This window comes from Primulina tabacum, chromosome 1 (assembly GCF_025594145.1).
Source record: "Primulina tabacum isolate GXHZ01 chromosome 1, ASM2559414v2, whole genome shotgun sequence".
NCBI classification, from domain to species: Eukaryota; Viridiplantae; Streptophyta; class Magnoliopsida; order Lamiales; family Gesneriaceae; genus Primulina; species Primulina tabacum.
This window is the reverse complement of record NC_134550.1, coordinates 3,369,881-3,384,500: the sequence shown is the minus strand read 5'-3', so window position 1 is coordinate 3,384,500 and position 14,620 is coordinate 3,369,881. Positions and strand designations below refer to the sequence as shown.

At 34.8% G+C, this 14,620-nt stretch overlaps 1 protein-coding gene across 4 annotated transcripts; it reads left to right on the top strand.

Annotated features, from left to right (window-relative positions):
• The first annotated feature begins 4,056 nt into the window (after positions 1–4,056).
• LOC142520991 (E3 ubiquitin-protein ligase RGLG3-like) lies at positions 4,057–8,836 on the top strand. Of its 4 annotated transcripts, XM_075624261.1 has the most exons (13): positions 4,065–4,209; positions 5,010–5,173; positions 5,418–5,695; positions 5,815–5,899; positions 5,987–6,127; positions 6,226–6,339; positions 6,857–6,954; positions 7,043–7,122; positions 7,312–7,417; positions 7,556–7,683; positions 7,933–8,065; positions 8,151–8,207; positions 8,341–8,836. In XM_075624261.1, the coding sequence occupies exons 3-13, from the start codon at positions 5,453–5,455 to the stop codon at positions 8,422–8,424; spliced, it is 1,269 nt and encodes a 422-aa protein (XP_075480376.1). In that variant the 5' UTR covers positions 4,065–4,209; positions 5,010–5,173; positions 5,418–5,452; the 3' UTR covers positions 8,425–8,836. The 4 variants fall into 4 exon arrangements, 3 of the variants coding, with proteins under 3 accessions (XP_075480315.1, XP_075480376.1, XP_075480450.1); XM_075624200.1 differs by lacking the exon at positions 5,010–5,173 and having other exon boundaries at positions 4,057–4,209; XM_075624335.1 differs by lacking the exons at positions 4,065–4,209; positions 5,010–5,173 and adding an exon at positions 4,531–4,669.
• Positions 8,837–14,620: the final 5,784 nt, after the last annotated feature.

Sequence of the window (14,620 nt, the reverse complement as noted above, 5' to 3'; positions counted from 1 at the left end):
TTCCGGTTGTGCGTGAATTTTATGCCAATGCTCCGGAGGGAAATGAGTCGAAGGCATTTGTGAGTGGACATCTAGTCCCGTATGATCCCAAGACGATCAATGATATGTTGGGTTTACCGTCGGTGGACGATTCGGTGTTTCAGGCGTGGGTGCTTAACCCGGATTATGATTTGATCATTCGCACACTCTGTTATCCGGGCACCATGTGGAAACAACCGGGGACTTACACGGTCTTTCTTGAAAAGTTTTTGAAAGTGGAGGGGGCATTGTGGTATGCATTCTTGTCTAAGAGATTGATGCCGGTCGGTCATACGAGTGATGTGCAGCGTGAGCGGGCGGTTGTTCTTTATGCCATCTGTACTGGGATGGTGATTGATGTGGGCAGGCTCATTTTCGGACAGCTTAACATGTGCATTAATAGCAGCAATTTGGCTTTTTACTTTCCGACGATAGTGACTGAGCTGTGTGCCCGAGCGGGGGTGATATTTGCAGATGATGATGAGTGGTTACCGCCGATGAGAGCCATTGATGAGGCTCTTTATAGATCCAAGAGGGAGAAAAGACAGGCTGAGCTGCCCGAGGAGGTATTTTTCGATTATGGGGGAGCAGCTCAACCACCTCCGGCCTTAGGACATGCACCACCACCTCCGCAGCCACGTCGCCGTGCCATGCGAGATCGCCTCGACGAATTGGGCGCTTGGGCCACTTATCAGACTGAGTACCAGGCCGTTAATCAAGCCCACATTCAGAACATCAAATACTTGGTGCAGGGGATCTCAACTCATTTGGGCATCGACACGTCCGGCCGGCCACCTACACCAGCATACCCGCCACCCTTCCAGTTTCAATACCATTATCCTATGCCCCCAGCGGCTGAAGAGGGAGTCCCACCGCCTGAGAATGAGGAGGAGGACGATTTCTGATTAGGGGAGTTCACTGTTTCCCCTTGCCTTTTATTTTGCATATTCTTTCTTTGCATTTACATTCATTAGTTTTTTTTTATGTTTTTAGTGTTTGTTTCGTTTTGTGCACTGAGGGCATTGCACAACTCTAGTATGAGGGGGGTAGATTGTTTTGTTTGCTTAGTTAATTGGTTTTAAATTGTTGCATTTCTTTTATTTGGTGTTGTTTATGGTGAGAAGACATAGTGTATGAGCTAATGATGATGTTGAATTGATAGTATACAAAAGTATTGATTGGGTCACCTCATGAATGGTACTCTTGATTGTTAAAGCATGAATTTTGGCATAAAGTTGAACTTTTTGAGCACATATGTGTGGGGACTAGAATTTTGTAGGAATAATGGTGAAATTTGAAGGTTTTGTGTGGTTAACTTGAAAGGCATCATTTATGAGTTGATTTAGCATGTAAACCCGTGAAAATAAGTCACTAATTGGGACCTTGAATGAGAACATGTGATTTGCCTTGAACTTTACATATACCTTTTTTTTTTCAATGCACTGAATTAAAATATCATACTCCTAACCAGCTGTAATCCAAAGTATATATTCTTAGCCTAGGGAGTACACGTGTGAAAATTGTGCATAAAAAAAAAATATATATCGAAAAAATATATCGAAAAAGAAAAAATTGGTGGAGATGTAAGGTGAGGGGGAGCCGAAATAAAAGGAATGAAATTCTATTCCTGGGCTAAAAGTTGGAGATGTAAGGAGACGAGGAAAGTCAGACGAAAAGTCTTGACGATTGCACAATGAAAATGATCGGTGTACTCCCGACTGTTAGCCACTTGAGCTTATTTTTCTTCTTTTCGACACCCTTCTCTGCACTTAAGAATCGAATAAAGTTCAAATTATGGTTAGTGATAAATGGACACGGGGGTGCATGATAGTGATACTTGTATTGAAGTGCTAATTGAGTGACTCGCATGATCGGATGATTGATCTGTTTGAAGTACGAATGACTAGACCCATCATGACACACACACACGTTCAAATTAGTGTCGAGATTTATGTATAAATGAGAATGAGTATTCGTTTGTGATTCGACTTGATTATGAATTTGTGTGTGGGAAAGTTCACTGAGGCATGAGCATAACAGTTGTTAACTCACCATTGACATTTACTTGTGTTGGTTATTTCTTGTTTGAGTATTTTGTGTTTGTTTTGTTTGTTTAGAATCTCGTGCTTTAACCTATTTTGCTCGAGGGCGAGCAAAAGGTTAGTATGAGGGGGTTGATAGGACTCGTTTTTACGTGTTTTTAGTGTTGTTTTTGAGTCGCGTTCATGCATCATATTAGTTTGTTTCAGTTGAATTTTGCAATTTTTTAGCATTATTGAGCATTTGACTAATCTCGTGTATTCTGTGGTTATTTTGTAGGAATTGAACCAAAAGTGGGAGAAACTTTGGCATAATATCGAAGAGGTCTCGCTAGGGCGGTCAAAAGTGACCGCCCCAGCGAGCATTGTGGTCTGGCCGATGATTATTTTGCGCAAGTGTCTCGCTAGGGCGGTCAAAAGTGACCGCCCCAGCGAAACCAGGGACAAGCTCGAGGAAGCTTATTTGAGGACCTCTCGCTAGGGCGGTCAAAATATACCGCCCTAGCGAGAAACGAGATTGAAAAAGATTTGTTTCCAAATTTATAGGGACTCTATCCTACACTATAACCTAACACACGAGATCAGCCGTTTTTGGACACACTTTATCAGACTTTTCATTAATTTTTCTTGGAGAGGAGGCTAGGAGCAAAGGAGATTTCGAAGACCTCGAGATTTCCACGCGTCGTGGCCGTCATCCATCGTCATCTTTAGTATTTTCATTATTCATATTTTATTTCTTACATTGATTGTTGGTTTTTATCATGAATTTCAGTAGTTAAACTCTAGATTTTTTGGGATTTGAGGGGATCCTACCCCGCACTCGGTGTTGAACATTATTTCTCGACGTTTTTATTAGTGATTTGTTTATGCTATTGTTCTTTCGTGTTTCAATCGAAGCCTAGCTAACTTCCTTTGATTATTTCATGTTGTTGATGAGTTCGATAGAATAGTTAACAATACGATCAAATAGTATAAACCACGGATTTACAATTTTAGTAGATATACGGAATTGGGTACGTGTCGATAGTGATAGTTCACCCGAATGAAAGCTAGTGGATTCCATAGAATGTAATGCAATCTTGAACTGTTAAATATTTGAGGACACTTGAGTACTGCATGTTTTTTATTAGTATTAATATAGCTCGACAGAGTATATTAATTAGTCTAGGGAATTCCGTCGAACGCACGAGTAAAAGTCGAGTGTAATTAGTTAAACACGAGCGGTAGGTGAAATGATAATTCCCAACAAATTCATTTCTCATTTGATTTAATCCAAATTAATCATTGCGTTCTTGAACACATTTTCTTTGCATTTTAATTATTTTAATTGTTTACTTTACATTAGTTTAATCATCAACTCAATTTATCGTTGCTAAAGAAATTTTAATTGAAAATAAAAATAGTGTAACGCAGTCCTTGTGGAACGATACTCGTATTTACTTACGTTTATTATAACTTGACTATCGTGCACTTGCGATATTTAAATCGAGCTTTCATTTATAAAATAAATTTTGGGATTATTCACTGTGCAAGTTTTGCTCGATCAAAAATGCACATAAATATGTTTGTAAAACCGTGATATTATGTAAATAGAAAAACTCATGTGAGACAGTTTCTCATGTCAATTTTGTGAGACATATATTCTATTCGAGTTACCCATGAAAAATATTACTTGTATGTCAAACTAATATTTTTTTATTGTAAATATAGATATTGTTGACCAGTTTTACGAATAAAGATCCGTGAGACTGTCTCACAAAAGACATATTATTTTTAAAAATTCAACAAAAATCTATCAAATTTATCTCATTTAAAAAAAAAATCATAAAATCTATTAAATGAATAAACCTCGCTCGATCTAATTGAAGTAATCACATTTTTTTTTGAAACAATTGAAGTAATCACATTAATAATAAAATGGACGGTATATTCCGTCTCAAATATTAATTTGTACTTGACCATTGCCTCAATTGGCTTCTTGGTCGACTCTGCCAAACTATAAAACGTAAGGCAATTGGATTCTTGGTCCACTCTGCCAAACTACAAAACGTAAGCGGCTCTCCTTATAAAAGTTTTGACATTTCTTAATTTTACAGACGGATTAGCAGAAAAGACCCATAAAACCTGCAAGTCAATATCTCATATCTTGGAGGTGATCGCGTCTCTCCCTTTTTCCTGTGTGTTAATTCATGCTTGTATATCTGATTTCCTGTTCAAATGATTGTGCTTTAACGTGAAGGGGCCATGTTTTCTGAATTTGCAGCTTGAGAGGTTCAATTATTTGTGCTGTTAAACTTTTTTTATGGTAAATATTTGTAAATGGAATCTTTGATGGGCTCTTACCGTTCGATATGGGGGATATTGAAAGTTTCTTGAAATATGAAATGGGATCCTTGAATTCTGGTTTCCTTTTGCGAGGGTGGGAAATATTTGTTTTCTCAAGTAATTGAGACAAGAGTTTGTGCCTAATAAATTGAATCGAACTTTCTTGGTTCTTTGAGTGGCTGCTATGTTGAATTATGTACTTTGAGGTATAAAGTTCTGGAATTTGGTAGAAAGGAAAGGAGATGGAGCAAAAGTAAAAGGAAGTAACTTTAAAGTTAAGACTGAAGGTGGAGGGGATTTATTTATTTATTTTTTCTGTTTATTAGTTCTTGTTATCTCTTTCATGGTTGATTTGTTTGTGGAAGCTAAATAAAAATAAGCCAATTTGAATTTTTTTGTTTTTTTTTTCCTTTTTTCTGCTTACTTTTGAACCGGTTATAGAAAAAAATATTTGTGGGATTTTGTTTCATAGTTTTGGGTGATTTCAAAACGGTTGGAACATGTTGATCCTCATGTGGCTTATAGAGTAGAATATACATTCATCAAAATCTCTTTAATGATGTTCTTACTTCTTTTTTATCCAATGTACGACACAACGAACCATTGCTTTCAACTCCCTTTTTGTAGAATCTCTTTGAACTTTCTTGGTGGAACCTTTTACCTCTTTCTTTGGAGTCGAATGGACTGCCTATAGTCCGTTTAGGTTGTAGTATATGCTGCTGTATCTGCAGATACAGCTGAGAGATCTAACAGTTGCGAAGATACAGCTGCCGAACCCATATAGTTTTCACGTAAAACAATTTAAATTTAACGAAATGTAGGATGTAAGTTTCTCATAGGTTTCTATTTGGTCCAAGTTCCAACCATGTGCTTTTTTCCTTCTTTGCAATCAAGAACATTTTGTTGCTTGCAATAGAAAGTTATGAATTGGGCTGGGGTGCAATATTTTTTTGTTTGACATATCAAATCTTTTTTATTCCCAGTTGTGACTAATCAAGCCGCTCTTCGCATGCCTTTGTAATTTCATTTATGCAGAGTTATCAGGGAAGTAGAGATAATACCCCCACAATATGGGTAACAGTGAATCATCACCTGATGAACCGTATGAAACTTTTACACGTATATTGAATGTGCATGAAAATTACCCTGTTGATACCGACCATCAACCTCGATCTTCTGAACACACTCAAATTTCAACACACACAACTTTTTCGCATCATCATCCGACACATTCTGGAGCTTCGGTTAATGCTAACAACACAAAGAAACAACATCCTTCATCCATATGTGATAATTTCAACTCTTTGAAAGAGGTGGATCTTTTTTCCATGTTGCTAGTCTTGAAATTGAACGTGATTATTTTCCACCATGCCTTATGATCCCGAGAGTTCGCTTGAAAGTCTAAAATGACATTTGTTTGCCATGTTTCCAGGTTATAGATGCGTTAAGGGAGGCTGGCCTGGAATCATCCAATTTAATTCTTGGCATTGATTTTACAAAGAGCAATGAATGGACAGGTTGACAGATATTCAGATAAAAGATGCTTTCTTTTTCAGTGCTTTGTTAGCGAAGAAAATAATCTTTTACTTTATTTATGGTTTTAGGGAAGTATTCATTCAACAGGAGAAGCCTCCATTCGATTCATACCTCACAAAATCCATATGAGCAAGCCATTTCTATCATTGGACGAACTCTATCTTCCTTCGATGAGGATAATTTGATACCTTGTTTTGGATTTGGCGATGGTTAGTTTTCCTTTCATTTCTTTTTTCTTCATTGTTGGTAATTGAGATACTGTTTTTGTAACTATACTTATAAGCAGAAGCATGTTTTTTCTTACTAGCTACAACGCACGATCGATACGCATTTAGCTTTTACCCTGACCATCGACCTTGTAACGGGTTTGAGGAAGTTCTTGCACGATATAAAGAAATTCTTCCGTATTTGAAGTTATCAGGTAATATTCACTATGCTGTGATGTTTGTTTAGAGAATATGGTCGAACTTTTTATCTGATGCGGCCGACACATAAATTATTTAATTCCGTGTGAGTTCCAAATCTTAGCAACTCGTGGTGATTTAGATATAAACTCGTGGTGATGTTCTAATTTTTTATTTGAAATTTCAGAATTAGATAAACTTGGTTATTCTGTCGCCAGTATCTATATTAAAATATTTCTAGATGCAAATGTTTTTTCTTACATTATTGGATATCCGAATATTCTCTAGACCACGAAATATTTTTTCATAATTTGAAAACTTATGCCCTGAAGATTGATCAATCGAATTGAAATATTTATGTACCTTTCTAAACAATTAGTCTGCATCACGTAATATTTATGGCAATTAACAATAATCACTAGCTAATATCAGAACATAATATACATATTTTACCATGAATTTAGAAAAGTATGACCTGTCATTCCAAGTGAAAATATATAATATTTGTTCTCGTTTTGACTACTTGACAAATAGGTCCAACATCATTTGCACCCGTAATCGATGCTGCAATTGATATGGTGGAGAAAAGTAATTTTCAGTACCATGTCCTCGTTATCATTGCAGATGGACAGGTTCATTTCCCTTTTTCTTTCTTGCTGATGACATGAGATACACACATTGCTCCCCACTGGTTGTTAAATCATCTTTATCGGGAATTAGGTCACTAGAAGTCCTGATACACCATACGGAAGATTTAGTCCTCAAGAACAAGAAACAATCAACTCTATAGTTGCAGCAAGGTAAACATGGTTTGGTAACAAGTTATTGCATGCTCTAACACATCTTCTTAAGTTTAGCTTATAACATGTTTTTATATAGTGAATATGCTCTAACACATCTTCTTAAGTTTAGCTTATAACATGTTTTTATATAGTGAATTTGCTCTAACACATCTTCTTAAGTTTAGCTTATAACATGTTTTTATATAGTGAATATCCTCTTTCTATTATTCTAATTGGCGTGGGGGACGGGCCCTGGGATGCAATGCAAGGATTTGATGACAACATTTCTCAACGAGCATTCGATAATTTCCAGGTATTCATCAATATAAGAAAGTGCTAACACTAGTTGATCCATTATCAGCCGTAAAACTGTCGAGCATCTTCTGTACTTGTGTCAAAACAGAAATAGAATTTTCTTATATTGCATAAATGTTACTAAATGGTGCCGCAGTTTGTCAACTTCACAAAAATAATGTCAGAGGAGTCAGACACGGCTAAAAAGGAATCAGCTTTTGCTCTTGCTGCTCTCATGGAAATACCATTTCAGTATAGAGCAACATTGACCCTTCAATACAAAGAGTAAGCCTCCAAACTTTTTATGATTTTGTATATTCACAAATTGTTCTTTGATTCCATATTTTGTTATTTTATTTTTCTGGATCCAGTTTAATTGTGCTTCCCTCAAATAATTTTAAACAGCCGACATATTCTGTATTAAAAAACAATGTAATTTTAAATGAAGGACTTTAGAGTTTCATAACTCCATTATTCTGTTTATTATATATCTTAAATAAGTTATGTCCATTCTTGTGTTTTTCCCTTGTGAAGCAAACATAATGCAGGTTGTAGGAGACAAACCCTTCCTCCTCCCCGTGAAGTAATAGACCACGACAACGCTATAAAGTCACGTCAAGAATCAAAAAAATTGGAATCCATCGAATCAGGACCATCAACTGAGCAAGTGAACTTCTATCTCAGTTTAGATTTTATCATGTTATTAACATTATCAATACTGTTTCATTTTACACTTTGTATTTCATATTAAGGTTTGCCCGATTTGCTTGACAAATCCGAAAGACATGGCTTTTGGATGTGGGCATTTGGTATGAGAGCCTTTCACCTATTTTCGCTTATCTTAATTTATGTGTGTGTGTGTGTGTGTGGATATATGTATATGTATACCACAATTTGAATGAAAGTCATCTCTCATTCGGTCACTTTTTTGGAAAATTTCAGACATGCAGGGATTGTGGTGTCTCATTATCTTCGTGTCCCATGTGCCGGGAGCCTATAACCACACGGCTTAGACTTTTTGGTTAAAGGGACAGCTTGTCGGCTGAAGTGCCAATTAAGACACGATTCTTGACATTAAAAGTTAGTGAAAACAGGATTCTTGTAACACTCGGAGCTGTATAAGTTTATACCCAAGGTGTACTTGCAGATTGTTCGGTACGTCAACCGTGAGAGTGGACATCCAGAGATTGGGAGTGAAGATGTGTTTCTGCTTGGAAATTAGATACATTCTCTGCTTTAAGTTTTTGTTGTGATGTATTTTGAATAATGCTAGGTAAAAGTTTTAGAGTAGTGAAATTAGTTCCTTGCTGAAGTTGAGATTTGTAAAGAGTGATATGATAAGGTTTCTGCACATTACTAGAGTGAAATTAAGCTCTTGTACAAAGATGAATGATTCCTTCATTTGATATGCATCACAGAGTCTAGTTGTTCTTTGTTTCACTCACAGCCGATATGATGCTTAACACGACACTGTGGTCAACCTCAGAGCAGATCCATAAATTAAAACGAGCTGGGGCGAGACTCCAAGAGGTGTGGCAAGGAGGTGGAACCATTAATAACAATGAAGAAAGTGAGCACACTCGGTGTATGAAGAATTTCATGACGAATGCAGATGTCTCTCTGCATGAAGTGCAGACTTAACACGGTGAGAACCAAAAATATTACTATCCTCAAAATGCATTGAGTCGCCTTTTTTTGTTGTTGTCCTACTTTCCCAACTCTTACATTCGCCCTGCCCCTACCTCATCCCCTTATCTTAGACCTCACATGGTCTTTTGTTATCAGAAGACGCTACTCATGACAAATGTCACGTACGTTCCCAAATTCTGGAAAGGATCGTTTCGTCGTGCGCGTGTATCTGTATCTATATGTTTGTGCATGCATATGTGTGTACTTACACTATATATGTTTGTATAAGCGGGTAATTCGATAGATATAAATACATAATATTCTCTCCTTCATATCACTTAGCTCATAGTATTCCTGCTAATGATCGACTCTGGTTCCATCATCTCAAGTGACAAACGAGTCATATGAGTGAGAATACACATAACGAGCATTGACTAGCATCTGTTTTGTATAAGTCTTCATTAGATAAAATTATTAATCCAATTTAATTAAATTATTATAAAGCTATACAAATATTTATCATATCCAATATATGAGAGCATATTAGAACTAAGTCTGCAATGTGATATATAAATTATGAAATTTGTTTGTTGAAATATTTAAAGAATACCAAGAGGTTTTTAACCATATTTTAGATTAGATTGTACAGATTTATATTTTATAAATATAAATTGTAACATCTTATTTTAATTATTATAATCATTTAAGATGTTGGGATAAAATAAGATAAAATAATTATATATATATATATATATGTTTATCATATTTTTATTATATGTATTTTTTTAAAAAAGACACGATAATAATGAAAATGACACAAATAAAATTTTTTTTTTGGACGTATTCTAAGATCTCTATCATCGACTTTGGGTGGGTATATATGAGATTTAATACAATTTGTCTTTCAAAATATCCAAATAAAATTTTAAAAAATATTTGAAGTCGACCCAATTTTTTAGAACAATGTATAAGAGTATATTTTGACATTTTATAACCTATTATACATGAACTTTTATTAGTCTAGATCAAGGTTTGTGAATGAACTTACTCGAGTCTGACTTTATTTGGCTCAAATTAGATTCAAATTAAGACTCGAGCTCGAGTTTGACACAAAAATTCGAACATGTCCACTAACTACTAAAGCTCGATATCTATATACACTTATATTATATTATAAAAATATTAAAGCTCGCGAACTATCGAACATAATAAGTTGAACTCGAGTTTGGTTCGAAAAAAATTGAACACGTTCGAGTTCAGCTCTAATTTGATAATTTCAAGTGCGAATAAAATATTTTTTGAGTCGACTCGATTCGTTTACACCCCTAAAATGTAGACGACAACCTATTGTATATGAAATATCAAATATTCAATATATATATGGATAAATATCCTAAGTCACATGAGACCAGGCTTGTAGCCCAGTGGTCTCACCTCCTGTCAGATTAGCTGGCCTCCCGAGTTCGATTCTTCCCGCATGTGTTGTGATAATAATAATAAAAAAAATCCTAAGTCACATAGGTTCATATAACACTCAACGTGTGGATATAATTAGAAAGAATTTGGGAGATGGAGGAGACGTACAGAATGTGACTAAATCCATAATACTGCACATTGCTACATGCATGAATGCTACATGCATGGATTTGCCCATTATAAATTGGCTCCCAAATGCATGATTCCGCCGAAAGCAGATTTTGAGGTTTGCCTACCCTCACAATTCACATGATAAATTCTATATTATCATTAATAATTATACTGGATTATCCTTTTATGCGTTCTATACATATAAATATGTCTACCAACGGTAAGACAATGAGTTCAATCAAATTAAGTTGAATATATATGGAAAACTTTTAAGGCTTGGATTAGATGTACCCGATTCGAAATTCGAATATTTAAATTTTTTGCTCAAATTCGAGTTTGGCGGGAAGTTTGGAAATATTAAAACATGTTCATGAGCTATTCGAACTAAATATTATATGAGAATAAATATTCTGATTGTTTGAAAATCTTTATATAATATATAATTATGTTATATTAATAAAATATTAAAGATAGTGAATGGTTCATGAACCGTTAAATATATAAAATAATTTGGGCTCGACATTAGATCGGAAAAAAGTTCGAACATGTTCGAGTTTATCTCGAATTTGATAATTTCGAATCACAGTGAATTATGATGCCTATTCAATTCAAGTCAGGCCTCTCTTTTTTTATATTTTATCAAGCCAATTTGTATTATTTATGTGAATAGTGTGGGGCTTTTGAGGTGATAAAGAGCTGAAAAAAACCAAGTAAACGAGGGTTCGGTCCCTGCGGGCACTGCCTGCAGGGGTCGATCCAACGGCTCGGATTTTTTCGAGCCAATTTTTTTTTTTTTTTACATGGAGGTGGGCCCGGATCACTCATGTGGAGTGATCCGGGCCGTTCATTGCCCGTACAGGATGAAACAAACCGTAAACGAGTATGCATCGTATCTTGCTTCTTGTATTATTCTTAGGGACAAATAATTGTGATAATTAATGAGAAAACCATTATTATCCTAAGTGGTTTTCTACGAGGGGACTGAGGAATGTTTAAAAAATTACATATTGTAGGTAGAATAAGAAACAAATTAAATCATTAAGATGTAGAATTTGTGTTGAGAAAAAAATCGAATAAAAAAAATATCCATGAAATATAAAAGTATAAATTATTTAAATTTCATAACAAAAGAAGAGAATAATGAAAAAAAAAAAGAATTAGATTAGTCAAATTCCAAATTTTAACAAATTAAAGTGAAAGTTTTGAAAATCGGGTCATAGGTCGGCTTCAATTGAGATTCTGATAATCTAATTAGTCAAAATTTGATCTTTAACACAATAAATTTTTTTCCTCACGTATAGTCGGATTTTTTCTATTAGGCTGACATGATGACGAACATTACTCGTTTCATACTGAAGTTGAGAATTCACATGAAAATCAGATTATATATGGAAAAAATAATTCACTACATTAAAACCAAACTTTGACAAATTAAAAGAACAAACGTCGTCGATTGATCGATTTTTAAGTTTTCCCACTAGGAAATTATAACTTATATTCTACACGGTCACATAAATTTTCGGCCCCTATAATTTGAAATAATTTGTTACGTTTGACTCAAAAGGCACATGCTTAATTCGAAGAGTCGTTTCCTTAACAATTCAAAAATGTCTACCAAAAGACAACTTAAGGCAAAACAATATCGAAACAGTCACTTTCATTAATTGTATAGAGTACGCCTATAAGTATGTACTCACACCTCTACAAATTTGTGCCACAATTTCATAGCATAAATTTTTATTTTATTTTCATAATTTAATCTATATGTATAATTCTCCAAAAACCCTGAAAATACACACACGAATCTATATATATTTTCATTAAAAACCCATTATATAATATATTATGAAAGAGGTCAAGAAAGTGAAGAAAGGTTGGTTGGTAGTTCAAGTAGGGTTGGAGGAGGATGATGACACTCAAAACGGAGGGTTTCAGAGATTTTCGATGCCGATATCTTATTTGTATCATCCTCGATTTCAAAGGCTTCTCGAGAAAGCTCGTGAAACTTTTGGCCATAGAGCGGCTGGTCCTCTCATGCTTCCATGTTCCGTCGAGGATTTTCTTGATCTACGGCTGCGAGTAGAAAGGGAATTAAGAAAATATAACTAACCTGCAATCGGTACCGCTAGCGTGGTCGGCCATCGCCACCTTCTGGAGGCTTCTACGTATAAGTTTTTCAACCTTGTCAAAACTTTTAATCCCACTTCAACGATAACATATTGTAGCTAGAACACACACATATATAGCTACGGAGATTAGCATGCAGTTCGATTAGAGAAGTGAAATTCAAGTGTAATCAAAATATAGTCCAACCATTGCTCGATAATGATGGATTTTTATACGATAATTTAGATTTATATTTTGAACAAAATTTCTTAAAAAGTGTAATTTATTATTCAGTATTTTAAACGCTCTTATTTTCGGCGGTTCTCTTTCTCCCACAATTTTCTTTATCTTTTCTGTCAATCTTTTGTGCATGTTGACGTATTTTTTTTAGTAGGTCTTCTGTGAGATTGTCTCACGAATCTTTATTTGTGAGACATGTCAATCTTACCGATATTCACAGTAAAAAGTAATACTTTTAGCATAAAAAGTAATATTTGTAGCATAAAAAGTAATATTTTTTCATGGATAACCTAAATAAGAGATCTGTATCACAAATATGACCTGTGAGACCGTCTCACATGTGTTTTTACCTATTTTTTAAAAGGCATGTGTGACTACCCCTCCTAAATGTTTTGATATGGAAAGTTTTAAAATATATAGGTTCTACTTCTATAGGTTATTAAGCAAAAATTAATTTTTAATAAGCAAAAATAGTCTTATAAGTTCGTTCATCTCATATCAAGATTTCAGTGTGAGAAATAATAAAATAATTTGTGCTTATTTATCTTATTTTTACCGACATTGTTAATGCCAGCTAGATATGTCATCAAGATCCAAAGTTATGTCACCGCTCAATAAAAAAAAATCATATGAAATATGCAAAAAATATATTGTATTAAGTCCAAATCATTTTAAATATGGAGTTTTAATTGGAATGTAAATTTTATTTTCCTGATTATTTTAAATCTTATATATGTATTACCAAAGAAATGTATATCACTGTCCCAATTAAGATGCCATATTAGTTCTTCTTCGTATGAGTCCTAAGATGTTAAAATATTACAGCCGGTCTATGGTATATATAGCTAGGCATTCATGAATCTTAATTTGGATGTATTTTCTTATCTACTACTTGGATTTATAATCAACTTAAGTATATAAGATACGTATATAGTTTGAGGTTCACTTGGATCCATTGTATTTTCGAGTTTAGTTCAATCTATCATGATAATACGTCTAATCATCATTACTATTTCGGTTTCTTTGTTTAAGGTCATCTCACGTAAAACCAATGATGATTATTGAATTTGTCAATATGCTGGATTGTTGATAAAGCGACGAAAAATGATGATGTGACATCGGACATTGTGAAGTAATTGTCTACATACACTCTGATGAAAATTTGTTACAAATATTGTAAATTAGTAGACGAAAATAGCAATTTTGACTAGCAATATGAAGGAAACGTGTAAGTTAGAGCACCAACAATATATTTCCCATTTGAAACAGTTTGAATCGAAAAGCAAGATCCATACATCAGCAAGAACTAACAAGAATGAACTCTATATATCTGAAGGTTAATAAATAGTCATTCCACGGATTGATCTCAAGCCCTAACAGGAAGAACCCAAACCCGTGATTCCCCAATATCATATCATTATTTTCATTGCACAAGAAGTGGTATCGGAGCCATGATCTAGATCGAGCCATGTAAGTTGAATCTTCTGATACTTAAACGAAAGAGGTGGAGACTCCAAGTAAATATGTGATGAGATCAAGGTAGGTGGTGCTCCAAGTATTTCACATAAGACGTGTGCTCCCAACGTAGTGAAGAGGAGTGACATCGAGGATAGCGAATGAGATTGAGAGGATGCTCGGGCCATGAGAAGAATGATAATCC